Raw genomic sequence first — 15,148 nt, 5'->3', positions numbered from 1 at the left:
TGAGGCGCCTATTTTGCAACCTTAAAATATATTTTGTAAAACACATTACATGTACAATTTCACGTAAAAGTTAAAGCTACATTAACTATCATTATCACTATTATTATGCAATTGGTTTCACCTTGTCACCGATTCAAAAGAAAATTAGATATTTCGTTCAGCTGTTACACAGAAATCTATGTTTTCCCTATTCATTACATAAACAATCAATATATGACTAACAGCAAGAGCACGCGATATGCAGACTGTATAATAATGCGATACTCAGACTGTATAATAATGCGATAATGCGATACTCAGACTGTATAATAATGCGATACTCAGACTGTATACTAATGCGATACTCAGACTGTATGATAATGCGATACTCAGACTGTATAATAATACGATACTCAGACTGTATAATAATGCGGTTATCAATGTCTATAGAGATATTCATCAATTTGTATTGAAATTGCATGTTTTTACATTTTTAAAAAGTAAACAAATCTAATATCGTTGAATGCATAAAATGACCATTCCGAAATTGCACAAAGATATATAAAAGATGCTTAGTGCATTTATAAGTAAAAAACATGATTTTATCAGAGATTGAGTTCATTTTTAAATAAACATGGCATGCGATTGAAAGAGTTCGTTTACCCATTTTATTGGTGAATTCTATTTTTGAAATACATGCAATTGAAAGAAGGATTTGAATACCGTATAGCAGGTTAAAACAAATCTTTAAAATATCCTGAACTCGATTTCTTATCAGCGTGCAAGATTAATTCAGTGAATGTTAGAATAGCGGAAATTTTGTTTCAGCGAATATAGCGAAAGTGAATTCCGCGAGTTAATTTCCTGCTATACAGCAGAAGTGCAATGGTGTATTCCTTTCTTACAATTGATGCTAAAAAGAACAAATCATCAATCTAGGTTGAATGGAAAAACCAAATAAGGGCGTGCACAAATCTAGATGTTCTTATGCTTTTTTATCACGCAAGACTGCATTTACGCCAACCATTAAATGTTATGTCAACAGAAGTTATGTTGACAACTTACTATTGCTAATTTCTTAAATATGAGATTTTTTTTTTTGTTTTTTTTTTTGCCTTTTCTATCTATACAAATTTTAATGATAGTCATTTCTTCATGTCACGCTGTAACTGTAAACAAGGAGCGTATGAATATTCGTAAATATAGTAGTCTATCGTAAATATATAGTAGTCTATCGTAAATATAGTAGTCTATCGTAAATATATAGTAGTCTATCGTAAATATAGTAGTCTATCGTGAATATAGTAGTCTATCGTAAATCTAGTAGTCTATCGTAAATATATAGTAGTTTATCGTAAATATAGTAGTCTATCGTAAATATAGTAGTCTATCGTAAATATATAGTAGTCTATCGTAAATCTAGTAGTCTATCGTGAATATACTAGTCTATCGTAAGAGTTGAAAGTGGAATGTTGATATGTAACGGACTTCATGAAAAGACAGCCAACGCAAACCGTTACCATCCATACCCTCGTGTATCGTTAAGAATTCAATTTATTATTAAATATTTTATATTTCATATTTTCACTTGTAATCTGGACTGTAATCTGTAGTTGCATGCAAGATTAGGGGAGAATACTTTTGAGCAGAAGACTTTAGGAGATGAGACTTTAGGGGAGAAGATTTTAGGAGAAGACTTTATTTAGGAGATAAGACTTTTGAGAAGAGGACTTTTGAGCAGAAGACTTTAGGGGAGAAGATTTTAGGAGAAGACTTTATTTAGGAGATAAGACTTTTGAGAAGAGGACTTTTGAGCAGAAGACTTTAGGGGAGAAGATTTTAGGAGAAGACTTTATTTAGGGGAGAAGACGTTCGAAGCTTACACGCTATCACACAATACACGGTCTTGAGATCCAGTTATTTGACGTATTATTCAAGATCACCATACACCAAACACACATAATATTTGGAATATTTCTATAAAAGTAAAATTAGGCCTAATTGTCGCATTGAAGAAAAACTGGATGTGCAGCAATGGTGAATTAAATAAATATGGATGCCTACTTTAGTTCCGAGCAGGAAGGGGTTCAATTCAACTTCTACGAAAGAAAACTTTTAAACAGCTCGCGACCATGAGAGAGAGAGAGAGAGAGAGAGAGAGAGAGAGAGAGAGAGAGAGAGGATTTTACTATGAGTTTCATATTTTAAAAAATTTCAACGGTAACTAAACATAATTTTTCAAATCATTACACAGACCAATACCGGTTATCAATCTAACTGTGAACATGTAATTGTTACCCAATTTTGCTTTGTGTGTGTGTTGTTGTTGTTGTTGTTTTTAATAAATTGATAAAATCAAATATCTTCTATAAACGTCACGTAGTTGTACATCCCCCGAGCTAAAACGATAAATTTCTCGCTCATTTTTCATACATTGATGCGCCCTGCCGCATTACTGCATCGCCTTGAAACTCAGTCAACCACGTAATTTAAGCAATTTAATTAAGATGGATTGTTAAATAGGGAATATTTCGACTTTGTTTACGTTTCTGTTCACTTTGCTTCCTTCGTCAGAAGATATGTTGATTTGTGTCACGCCCCCTTTCGGAAAAGAACTAACGAATTCTCTGTCGGTAAGAAGCTTTGTTATTTAATGGAAATGCTATTGATTAATGCTTATTGTAAAACAAAGATGCGTTCCTATGAATATAAATCACGTTATCTTTTTATAGAGGTCCATTTGTAAGAGAGTTCGTAGTCGATTTAATAGCATTCGTAGACCCAGGAGTTACTTCCCTTTATTCATGAAGTCGAGGTTTAGAAGCTAAATTGTCTTAAATCTTGTAAAATTCCCAGTTATTACGTCAAGCTACATTCATATTGAAAATCATGCACTGCATTGGGCAATCAGGAAATGCAGGACCTCTTAACTTTCATCGCTATATTGGAAATAATAGAACATGCTATGTATATCATTGTTACTACAGAGATTTAAACAGTGTTGATAGAGTAGCGAGTTTAAGAAGATAAATATGGGAACGACGTACATTTCTGAAAATAGTAACACTCGTGATATATTTACATGTTTAGAAAGTGCTCGCGGTAACCTAAAAATAGGGCGCTCACTTCGCGAATGCGAGGTCCGGATTTGATATATCCCTTTATCGGGGCCGCGTTTAACCATAGATGGGACTGTTTCTTTGCAACGTGCGCGGCATGAGATGAAAAGGTGAAGATAACGAACAGTGATTAATCTCACAACTCCTATAAGGAATACAAAATAGAGAATTGAGCAAACACGGACCCCTGGATATACCAGAGGTGGGATCAGGTGCCTAGGAATAATAAGCATCACACCCGGTGTTATCCCTATATCTTGATAAAAAAAAAAAACCCGGAGTAATCCGTAGTCGAAATCCGCGTGTAAAGAACGGTCTAACAATTGGTATAAAACACGACATATAACATTCAATGATGGGTTGTAAAACGCAATAGTCTTTAGGATATCACCTTAAAAACGGAGGTCCCCTGTCACGACAGAATCCCTCACTGTTACGACCCTGAACGTCATGCATAAGACAAAAGTTTGTGGTACTTCACTTGAAGTTGCCGACGTCTCAAAATGAGTGAGCAATTCTGAAAATGAAATAAGAAGTACTATATTATGTATTTGTTTACGGCATGAATGATGGAGATTAAAACTAGTATAGTATATAACGGCTTAGATGTGTTCTACGCATCTTGCCTCCCTTGCAATCTGTGTGTCATGTGATAAGCTAATTTGCATAAAATCACCCTCAGTTAAGGAAAATGTAAATGATCATATTACAATATATATTTGATTTCAAAATGGGGTCAAAATCATTCACCAGCACAGTGTTAGACAGATCATTTCTTGTCTCCGGGAGGTGTGTCAACTTAAGGTTACCAGCAAAAATCTTACACATATATTCTAAAACTAAAACGGATACGGACAACATCATCCGGTACAGTGTTAATAAATCAACTGCTTCAGACTATGTGTTATATAAAATCCAGAATAATTAGGTCATGGGATATGGCTTAAACATCTGATGTGTATCTGACTTTTGATATTCCTCTTTTACTTTTAATCTATTTTCACAATGCATCAAGTTCTTTTTCATATTTAAGCATGGTATATATTTTGTGTTTAGATAAATCCTCGCAAAGTTATACATAACACTAATATTTAGATTAGGAAACAGACACAAAAAATATTTCGGCAACATATTGTAGACATTGTTGGATTTCTATGTTTGTTTTTAAGTTTACGAGACTTAGTTCATATAATCAATTAATCAGCGCCTTTATTCCATATACCCTTCACATGAACCAGTGAAGTTGTTTCAGCACGTACATCGATATTCCCCATACCCGTGCATGCATTTGTATAATAATCAGTTATTGTCCTGTATAATAATTAGTTATTGTCCTGTATAATAATTAGTTATTGTCCTGTATAATAATTAGTTATTGTCCTGTATAATAATTAGTTATTGTCCTGTATGATAATTAGTTATTGTCCTGTATGATAATTAGTTATTGTCCTGTATAATAATTAGTTATTGTCCTGTATAATAATTAGTTATTGTCCTGTATAATAATTAGTTATTGTCCTGTATAATAATTAGTTATTGTCCTGTATCTGTATGATAATTAGTTATTGTCCTGTATGATAATTAGTTATTGTCCTGTATAATAATTAGTTATTGTCCTGTATAATAATTAGTTATTGTCCTGTATAATAATTAGTTATTGTCCTGTATAATAATTAGTTATTGTCCTGTATAAAAATTAGTTATTGTCCTGTATAATAATTAGTTATTGTCCTGTATAATAATTAGTTATTGTCCTGTATGATAATTAGTTATTGTCCTGTATGATAATTAGTTATTGTCCTGTATGATAATTAGTTATTGTCCTGTATAATAATTAGTTATTGTCCTGTATGATAATTAGTTATTGTTCTGTATGATAATTAGTTATTGTCCTGTTTTATAATTAGTTATTGTCCTGTATGATAATTAGTTATTGTCCTGTATGATAATTAGTTATTGTCCTGTATGATAATTAGTTATTGTCCCGTAGTTTTTCTTCCTGTTTATTGAAGGATCACAAGAGGCGTCTTGGCACATGATCTCACTCTACATAGTTGGATGGAATGGCTCGCCTGTCGTGTAAGTATTCAATACTGTGTTAAATGTACAGCGACGAAACTAAATTAAAGTGTGAGTATACACTTAAAATTCCACTGTTAATTACGTTTCCACTGTTAATTAGGTTCCCACTGTTAATTAGGTTTCCACTGTTAATTACGATTCCACTGTGAATTAGGTTTCCATTGTTAATTAGGTTTCCACTGTTAATTACGTTTCCACTGTTGATTACGTTTCCGGTACATAGACTTTGCATTACGTTTATTATCATTTTCGTTTTGTGCACATTTAAGAAACAAATCTCAATTTTGAAAATACACGAGAGTATGAACTGCGATGCATCATGCCCGGCGTGGAGAGTTGCTGTCCCTGCCCTGCCCGGCGTGGAGAGTTGCTGTCCCTGCATCATGCCCGGCGTGGAGAGTTGCTGTCCCTGCATCATGCCCGGCGTGGAGAGTTGCTGTCCCTGCATCATGCCCGGCGTGGAGAGCTGCTGTCCCTGCCCTTATGAATTTTAAAAATAAAATGTATTTTCTGTAGTTACATTATACTTCTATTTCTGTCGGACTGTTCCCAGTCGTTGAAGTAGACGTATGGTATATACAGTCCACTCCACTTATATTGAAGTCGGTTATATTGAAATATATGTTATATTGAAGTTAAATCAAATCCCCCAGTAGCAATAGTTGTGTAGTTCAGCATTGGTTATATTGAACTTTGGATATAATGAACAATTCAGGTCGGTCCCCTGAATTTCATTATATCCGGAGTAGACTGTACCAAGATTCATTCGCGCATTGTTTACATTCACGAGGAAATGGCTATCATTTCAATCGGTAAAGAAGATTGGGAAAGTAGATCTATACCGACATAATACTCAGTGCTGGTCGCTGACTTTTAAAGCCCTTCGTAACGCTATTATTTCTGAGATATTTATGGGTTTTTTTTAATCTTATTGAATTGAAGTGAAAATACACACGTGCACATCTAAACACCATACTGTTATCCTAATTTTTCTTTTTGCAGAATGGTCGAGCGCTTCCCCCATTTCTATAATGAGCAATGGTCAATAATAAATGTTTAAGCGCTTTCTATTTTACATATTGTACAATATACACCAGTGATACATTTTTTAATCGACGTCGTCTATTTGCACCTCAAATATCTCAATTTCCAATACCCCCCCCCCTCCCCCACCCACCCACCCCCAAAAAGTTTTTTTTTAAAATAGATTGTCCTTTTATGTATGGGATAAAACATAAGGCGGTATTCATACTCTATTGTTGTATTAGAAATCTTCACCCCGCTCAAAAGTAAAATAATTGATTGCATTAAGTACATAAATGATTGTATAAATATCCACAATGTTTAACATCTCTCTGTATAATAGCCTGTTAGATCGCGATACAATATATAGCTATCTCTACCCAGGATTATCGTTCCTTACACACACACCTCTGCCAACGACTTAAGATTAGCTGTTTATTTCACACGTAAACCCCCTTTTTTCATGGTTAATGAAAGAAAGTTAAGAACTAGTTGAGGATATATGAGGAAGATGAAGTGCAAGGAACTTATTGTAGTTTTTATTTCCCATTACAATTCATTTATTTCCCATTACAATTCATTTATTTCCCATTACAATTCATTTATTTCCCATTACAATTCATTTATTTCCCATTACAATTCATTTCTACCTATATAGGGCAGTCGAACAATAGCCGCGTGTAGACACAATCCAATGCTTCTAGTGACCCTTGACATTTGTTTACTGTTCATTTTTGCAATTGAAATGAAAACCAATTTTACAGTTTCTCAAGAATCTTGAAAAAGAAAACTCGAGCCGTTAACAGAGGTATGTAAGTGAAAGTCGCGTGTCTTTCCGTGTAGAAATTTCTGTAAAATAACATGTTTAAAAACAAATCGAACGATTTCATGATGCATGTAATTATCGCAAAGCGGATGGAAGAAGAAAATAAGGGGGGTTTTTTTCCCCTGATAATCGTGATATTCTACTTCCTATTGCCTATTTGTAAGGTTTTGATACAGGATGGCGAAAAACAAAATTGTAAAAACTTTATTTATTTTTTCTTCTTGAATCGCACACGTGATATGCACATACAGATTGTGAAACCAGAAGGAAAAAAAGAAACTTTGAAGATTAAAAGTCGACATGATTTAGGGAAATGCTGTCACACATCAATTCTATGAAGGACATTGCTATGTATAATTAGTTTCGAAAATACGGGGGGGGGGGGGGGGGGGTTGCTTTACTTCATCAAGCGCATAAGTGCTCCATAATAAATACATGTATACTGGCATGAATATTTGCTGTTTTAAAAATGAAATTCATTCTTCATATCTACATTACGCTTTCATTACTGTTGAAATATTCCCAACCGTTAAAGTAATTGCACACATATGTATTAAACCAAGATTCCTATGCATATTGTTTGCATTCATGAGGAAATGACTATCATTTTAATCATTTAGACAGCCAAGTTCAAACCATTGACTATTTGCGGACCTTGGGTTATATTCAGCTACTGTTAAATCTTGTGATGCGGAGGAGGGGGGGGGGGGTCTTCGTGGATTATCGATATTTCATAGTGTTGTTAGATATTGTTTTTGTACATTGATTTATTATATATATTTTATGCATTTTGTCATGGTTTGAAATTCCTTGGAGAGACGCAGTTACGAAGTCCACAAAAATTGACACCCCCCCCCCCCCCGAAAATCTTACGACACTTCAGTAATTTTCAATTCTCTATAAGCTTTCCTCAAGTGATTCTTTCTTTTTGATGTAGGTTGGATGATCGCCCTCTTTGTGATATTTGTAATTAGGTCACTCCAGGACACCGACGCACAGGTCACAGGTACAGGAAAAATCATTCACATTTTAGATTGATTTTAGATATACCTTTGAAAGTTTCAGCCGTGGGTAAATGATATTGCTGGGGTAGTACTAATGAGCATTGTGCCACAGTAGAACTCTTTTACATTGGTTTACGTGGTTCAGCTAATTATGTTGCTGTAAAATGCATAGGAAGACCTTTAGAAACATTCGTCTCAATAACCACTTGTAAGTGTGTCTGCAGGTAGTGAACAAAACATTCCTCTCAAGAACCACGAATGTGCGCACAGGTGAAAAACAAAATATTCCTAATAAGAATCACGTACAGGTACCTGCCTGCCCACAGGTAACGACCAAAGTGTTCCTCTAGGGAACCACGTAAGTACTCACAGATTATAAACAGAATATTCCTTTAAGGAACCACGTGAGTGTTCACAGGTAATGTACATTCACTCAGAAGGGAGAACAAGATCACGAGTCTGTGAATCGAATGAGCACTATGGTTGCATGTCCCCCTGTTCACGTACCAACATAGCGTGACGCAATATTTTCTTACCTGCATAGGGTGACTTGTATTTACACACGAAATATAATCCAAACAACCCCTTGTATTCATACAGGAAATAGCATCCAAACAAAATCTTCTATTTATACGGTAGATACAATCCAAACAAACAACTTCAATAGATCTATAAACGAAACACAAAGTACAATTCAAACAAACCCATTAGTTTTAAATAGTTTGTTTTCTTGGTTATTGCTGACTAACATAAACAGACAGTTTAAAATACAAGAATAATCAAATTGATAATGATAATAATCAAATGATAATAAAACTGTTTAATGTGATTACATTGCAAACATCAAAATTGAATTGATGTATACACAGTTATTTTGGTTTCATGGGTGTTCGTCTCGCCCATCTACACTTACAAACGATTTCGCCCCTTGTAAATTCGCCAAACACAGTTGTGCTAAACGAAAGACGAGAGAGAAAACGTTTTCCCCACAGTCTTAGATATGTTCACTGACAACGAGGGAAAGAGGCGAAGATTAAACAGGGGCGAATATTTCCCTGTTTAGGGTCTTCATTTCCGAAGTATTAAGCTGCCCCAACATAAAAAGACAAATTCTCATTGTTGTAAGATGTAATTACAGGGGCGGATCCAGGAATTGCGGTTACGGGGGGCGCCACTTTATGAGGCAGTTGGTCCAGGGGTCGAAGCCCCCGGAAGCTCCTGGGTTTTACAGATTTTATGGGGCTTAAAATATTTCTCCTATTTAGTCATTTTTACTATTTTCTATCGTTTTAATAAGGTGAAATTAATAAAATGACACACATTTTAAGGGGTTTTTTTTTGGGGGGGGGGGGAATTAAGTTCCCCCAATAAAGTAATCAAGAAATCAAAAGATTTTGTCATTCATTTCTCCTGGAGTGGAAGAAATTATTGTTTCTTTTATCGTTTAGTACATTTTCCGAAATAAGATACCGCGATTTACCTTAAATTTGAAAATTTTAGGGGCAGGGCGCCAATTAATTCGGTCAAGTGAACTTTAAAAGCCCGATGTTGCATGCAATGACTGACTTATATCATATCTCATATCGCAATCCAAAAATGTAATAATGTCTGCTGCTATTTTAGAATGTGTGAAAGGCACTTTCAATTTTGAGGGAAGCTGTGTTGACTGCAGTCAAAATTGTTACCAGGGACTCTGTGACGTCAACAATGGATCATGTTTAGATGACTGTAACCAAGGCTTTTATGGAGAAAAATGTGAGAAAAACTGCACAAACTGTAAATACAATATCTGTGACAGATATCAGGGATCCTGTAATTTTGGATGTGAGCCCGGTTACTATGGTGATTTGTGCAGAGATCGTTGCCCTGAGAACTGCATAAACGGCTGTCTTAATGAAAACCGATGTCAAGGTCTTTGCAAATCCGGTTACTATGGAGATGCTTGTAAGACGCCATGTCGAAATTGTGTAAGCGATTCTTGCGACTCAACGTCAGGCCATTGCACCGAAGGATGTAAGCAGGGATACCACGGAAATAAATGTAACGATCGTTGTAGCGTCAACTGTAGAGATCAGGCTTGTGGGAGAAGAACAGGTGCTTGTTTGGAAGGCTGCAATGACGGGTTTTATGGCCAAACGTGCACAGAGCTATGTAACCCAAATTGTAAATCATCCAGTTGTGAGCAAGATGGCGGGTTGTGTCTGGAAGGATGCAAGACAGGGTGGAAAAAACCAAACTGCAGCGGTACCTTTTAATATTAATCCTAAATTATGACTTTTGAATTATGAAATACGATATGTCTATATCATACTCTATAACACTCGAGGTGCTGTTAAACGTTTCTCAAGGGCACGTAAAACATTCAGCACTCCCTTCCACTGTCAAAGACGAATCTTGAAGAAAATGTCAAACCTCCTGTATAATGTATAATTAGTACAAATCTACACACAAAGAATATCGTTGATGTTTTGATATCTCAAAAATTCAAAATCAATTGATTAAATTAATTATAAAAAAAGCAATTTTAAAAAATGCAAAAAATAAATTCTCAAAGTGATTATATATTTGCAATCAAAACATTGTATTCACACAGCGAGATTTTAATTGTTTTCATAATTTGAACCTAATATTGTTGATTGAAGATATCTATGATTATTGATGACTAGTACTTTATTGACAACAGTTTGTTTGCACGGGTGGTATGGTGAAGATTGCGGAAAGAAATGCAATGTGAATTGCAGGAATGGATGTATGTCTAAAACGGGAGAGTGTGTGAACGGATGCAGTATACCAGGCGTGCAGCCTCCTCTCTGTGATAAAGGTAAAGTCATTTGTTGTATATAACCTTTTGTCCATGATAAAGGTAAAGTCGCATGTTGTATACAACGTTCTGTCAATTATGAAGGTAAAATATAATATATAACCTCCTTCCTGATTGTGATGAAGGTAAAACCATAAGTTATACACTACCTCCAGTCTGTGATACAGGTAATGTTAAATTGAATACAAACTCTGTTTGTGATAAAGATATTGCTAAAGAGTATACAACCGACTTAAATTGATGAGGATTAAACCAAAATTACCGAGCCTCCTTCAGTGTTAAATTAAAGGTAAATTCAGGGAATCTAAATTTGAAACAAGATCTATCAACCGTGTTAGGTAGGTTTTATTTCTTAAAATCAGTTAACGTACAGATGTAGGCGTGTCTACCGATGTCCTCTAATAAAAAGATGAATAACTATACTATACGGAAAACAAGATTAAGAGTTAAGCAAACACGGACGCCTGGACATACCAGAAGTGGGATCAGATGCCTAGGTCTCACCCGCCGTGAGCCCTATATCATGATCAGGTAAAAGAAGTAATCCGTAATCAGAATTAATGTGTACAGAATGGCCTAACAATTGATATGAAACACATCAAACATCATTTGACCCAAATGACAGGTTGTACTGGTTAACTACAAATGTTAATTTCAAACCCATAGTCTGTCTCGCTTTTCTGTCCCCATGAGTAATAGAATGCTGGAGAGTAGGATGTACATTCTTTTCAAGGACGCCACTATTACCATTTTTCTCTTTACTTTCGACCATTCTAATAAACCACGGGAAGTAAGAGCAAAGAGATCGACGGTTTTAGCGATGTCGTCCATTAACAAAGTATAATGTATTATTGCGTGTTTTTGTTAGGATGGTAGACCTACTTCATCTAACTGGATAAAGAACAGTTTGATTTAGACAAACAAATTCGACTATTAACAATGATAACCAATCTTCACCTTATTCCATGAAGAAACAGCTTTCATTGTACTTTTACATACCGTCGATGATTGTGACTCACATTGAAAGGTTATTGGTTTAAATCTATGCATTGACCTCAGGATCATACCTAAGCCTGTCGCCATATAGGATTAAGGACCACTGTTCTGACTTTTAAATGAAGAGCGTTTAGTGAAAGTAACAATTACCCATGTTTGACGCGGGGAAGGCATGAATTTGGTTTGAACCAACGATCTCTCACGAAGCAAACATTTTATCCTGGAAATGCCGCGAAAGCCCCCCAACCCTCCACCCCCCCCCCCCCCCCCCCCCCCCCCACACACACACACAAATAGCTGATGTAGCATGTATTATATTTAAGTTTGATTCATTACAATTATTACTTCAGTTCACCAAATAGCAGTCAAGTAAATTCCATTTTAGACATTAAGGATTTACATTGTCTATGATTAGGGGGTTTACTCCTTGTTGGTCGTGCTTTCTTCAGTGTGTACACGGGTGTGTCTTTAGGGGGTTTACTTCTTGGTATCGTTTTCTTCAGTGTGTACACGAGGTTCGTACGGCATCAACTGCACCAGCCCCTGTAGTCCAAATTGTTTTGACGGAATCCAATGCCACCCGGTGAATGGGACGTGCTTAAAGGGCTGCAAGCAGGGATTCAAGGGACATAATTGTGAAAGTGGTAAGACGAAAAATTTGATAAATCATCTAATTACAGATAGGTAACCGTGGACTTAAGGTCATAGGATACTTAAGGTTTTGGACACAGCAAAGGAAGTACATGAAAGGGTTCTGTCATCTTTACGTGGAGATTTCTATTATCTGATCAAACAAATAGTTACATGAACTGTCTGGCTAAATGTGAGTTTTTATCATTGTTGATACAAATAGGTTCACAAAATTCTACAACAATATTTTTGATAGTTTATGTATTGAATGACTCATCTCCTTTAAAGGAGTTATCATATGGATGATGTTTAAAGCGGTAAATTAAAGCAATATATCCATGAATTGAATTTACTTGTAGTGAATGATGAATGAAGAAAATGTCAGATGAAAGAGTTGTCTTTAATATACTAGTGATGGATGTTAAATAAAAAAACCCACATGATTTGAAAGATTTGTCCTCCTTAATTGAATTGAATTTGTTTTTTAATGATAGATGAATAAACGTCAACTGAAAGGGTTATCTTCCTTAATTGAATTTTCATATAGTGAATGGTAAATAAATAAACATGATTTAAAATAGTTATCTCCCTACAATGACTTTATTTGTAGTGAATGTTGCATAAAGAAGCTTTAACTGAAAGAGTTATCTCCCTTAAATGAATTTACTTGCAGTGGATGTTGCGGATGATGAGGATGAAGACACCACAATTATTGTAGCTGTTGTGGTGGGAATTTTACTGGTCATTCTCATAATCGTCACGGTTATCGTCCTCGTACAAAGGTACTGTTACACTATGTATGTAACTATATACACACACAAAGGTACTGTTACACTATGTATGTAACTATATACACACACAAAGGTACTGTTACACTATGCATGCAACTGTATACACACATAAAGGTACTGTTACACTATGCATGTAACTGTATATACACACAAAGGTACTGTTACACTATGCATGTAACTGTATACACACACAAAGGTACTGTTACACTATGCATGTAACTGTATATACACACAAAGGTACTGTTACACTATGCATGTAACTGTATACACACACAAAGGTACTGTTACACTATGCATGTAACTGTATACACACACAAAGGTACTGTTACACTATGTATGTAACTGTATACACACACAAAGGTACTGTTACACTATGCATGTAACTGTTTACACTATGCATGTAACTGTATACACACACAAAGGTACTGTTACACTATGCATGTAACTGTATATACACACAAAGGTACTGTTACACTATGTATGTAACTGTATATACACACAAAGGTACTGTTACAATATGCATGTAACTGTATACACACACAAAGGTACTGTTACACTATGTATGTAACTGTATATACACACAAAGGTACTGTTACACTATGTATGTAACTATATATACACACAAAGGTACTGTTACAATATGCATGTAACTGTATACACACACAAAGGTACTGTTACACTATGTATGTAACTGTATATACACACACAAAGGTACTGTTACACTATGTATGTAACTGTATATACACACAAAGGTACTGTTACAATATGCATGTAACTGTATACACACACAAAGGTACTGTTACACTATGTATGTAACTGTATACACACACAAAGGTACTGTTACACTATGCATGTAACTGTATATACACACAAAGGTACTGTTACACTATGTATGTAACTATATACACACACAAAGGTACTACTACAGTGTACATATAGCTATACACATTGTGAATGATGATTTGGAGGACATCTTAGAGAATCACGATATTCCATAGTGTTTTTTATTTTACCAAAGGAAAAGAAAGCAGCAAGATGAACAAATAAAGAATACGGATTCTGAAAAAGAAAACCATAAAGGTATGTGTAACTGTAAAGGCCATAAAGGTATGTGTAACAAACATAAAGGTATGTGTACCTGTGAAAAAGAAACATAAAGGTGTGTGTACCTGTGAAAAAGAAACATAAAGGTATGTGTACCTGTGAAAAAGAACCATAACGGTATGTGTACCTGTGAAGAAGAAAACATATGGTTAACGTAAGTATTCTCGTGCTGGAGATATTCAAAACTATATGAAGTCGAACAAAGAAGAGAAGTACCGTAAAGAAAGGATAATCTATATATCAAAACAGTCTTCTCAAAATTATAACTAGTGAGCAATTGATGAAAATGAAAAACACGAAATGAATTGTATAGTTAATCGTATGTCGACTTCATTTTCATATGTGGAATACGTCTTAATGTAATTGTTCATTTTAAAGAACGAAGTTCAATGGACACAAATGAGGTATTTCTCAAAGACATTGGTAACGACACTGCTAAAAACACGGATGGACAGGTCATCGCGGGTAATGGCGGTGAGACTTTGTCGGAACATGGTACATAAGGGGCCGGCCTAGAAAACCACGTGACAGCCAAGGAACCGATCGGGAACGTCAAATAAAATCAAGAAATGCGCTAATCGTAGCTATCTTCACAACTTCATGGAAATTATAAGGATTAATTGCTTTAACTTTGAATTAAATGCATGGTGTATCCTTCATGTATACTTAAATGTTAATAATGTATCACAATTATACAGATTTTTATTAAACTTAAGTGTTCATAGTATTTATCATTGTTTATTCTTTTTTTTTTTTTTTGTACGTCACATGTA

The 15,148-nt window shown here is 35.1% G+C and overlaps 1 protein-coding gene across 1 annotated transcript in view; it reads left to right on the top strand.

Moving 5' to 3' along the window:
• Nucleotides 1-2,204: 2,204 nt before the first annotated feature.
• The window catches only part of LOC125662623 (multiple epidermal growth factor-like domains protein 6), a 51,688-nt gene continuing 38,744 nt past the window's right edge, over nucleotides 2,205-15,148 (top strand). Inside the window, exons 1-9 of the mRNA XM_056147733.1 lie at nucleotides 2,205-2,612; nucleotides 5,111-5,177; nucleotides 7,967-8,035; nucleotides 9,657-10,277; nucleotides 10,717-10,854; nucleotides 12,354-12,494; nucleotides 13,154-13,262; nucleotides 14,290-14,351; nucleotides 14,754-14,875. Of these exons, the coding sequence (XP_056003708.1) occupies nucleotides 5,162-5,177; nucleotides 7,967-8,035; nucleotides 9,657-10,277; nucleotides 10,717-10,854; nucleotides 12,354-12,494; nucleotides 13,154-13,262; nucleotides 14,290-14,351; nucleotides 14,754-14,875 (1,278 nt within the window). The 5' untranslated portion in view covers nucleotides 2,205-2,612; nucleotides 5,111-5,161. The remainder of the gene's footprint in view (nucleotides 2,613-5,110; nucleotides 5,178-7,966; nucleotides 8,036-9,656; nucleotides 10,278-10,716; nucleotides 10,855-12,353; nucleotides 12,495-13,153; nucleotides 13,263-14,289; nucleotides 14,352-14,753; nucleotides 14,876-15,148) is intronic.

This window comes from Ostrea edulis, chromosome 8 (genome assembly GCF_947568905.1).
Source record: "Ostrea edulis chromosome 8, xbOstEdul1.1, whole genome shotgun sequence".
Lineage (NCBI taxonomy): Eukaryota > Metazoa > Mollusca > Bivalvia > Ostreida > Ostreidae > Ostrea > Ostrea edulis.
This window is presented reverse-complemented; position numbering and strand designations above follow the sequence as displayed.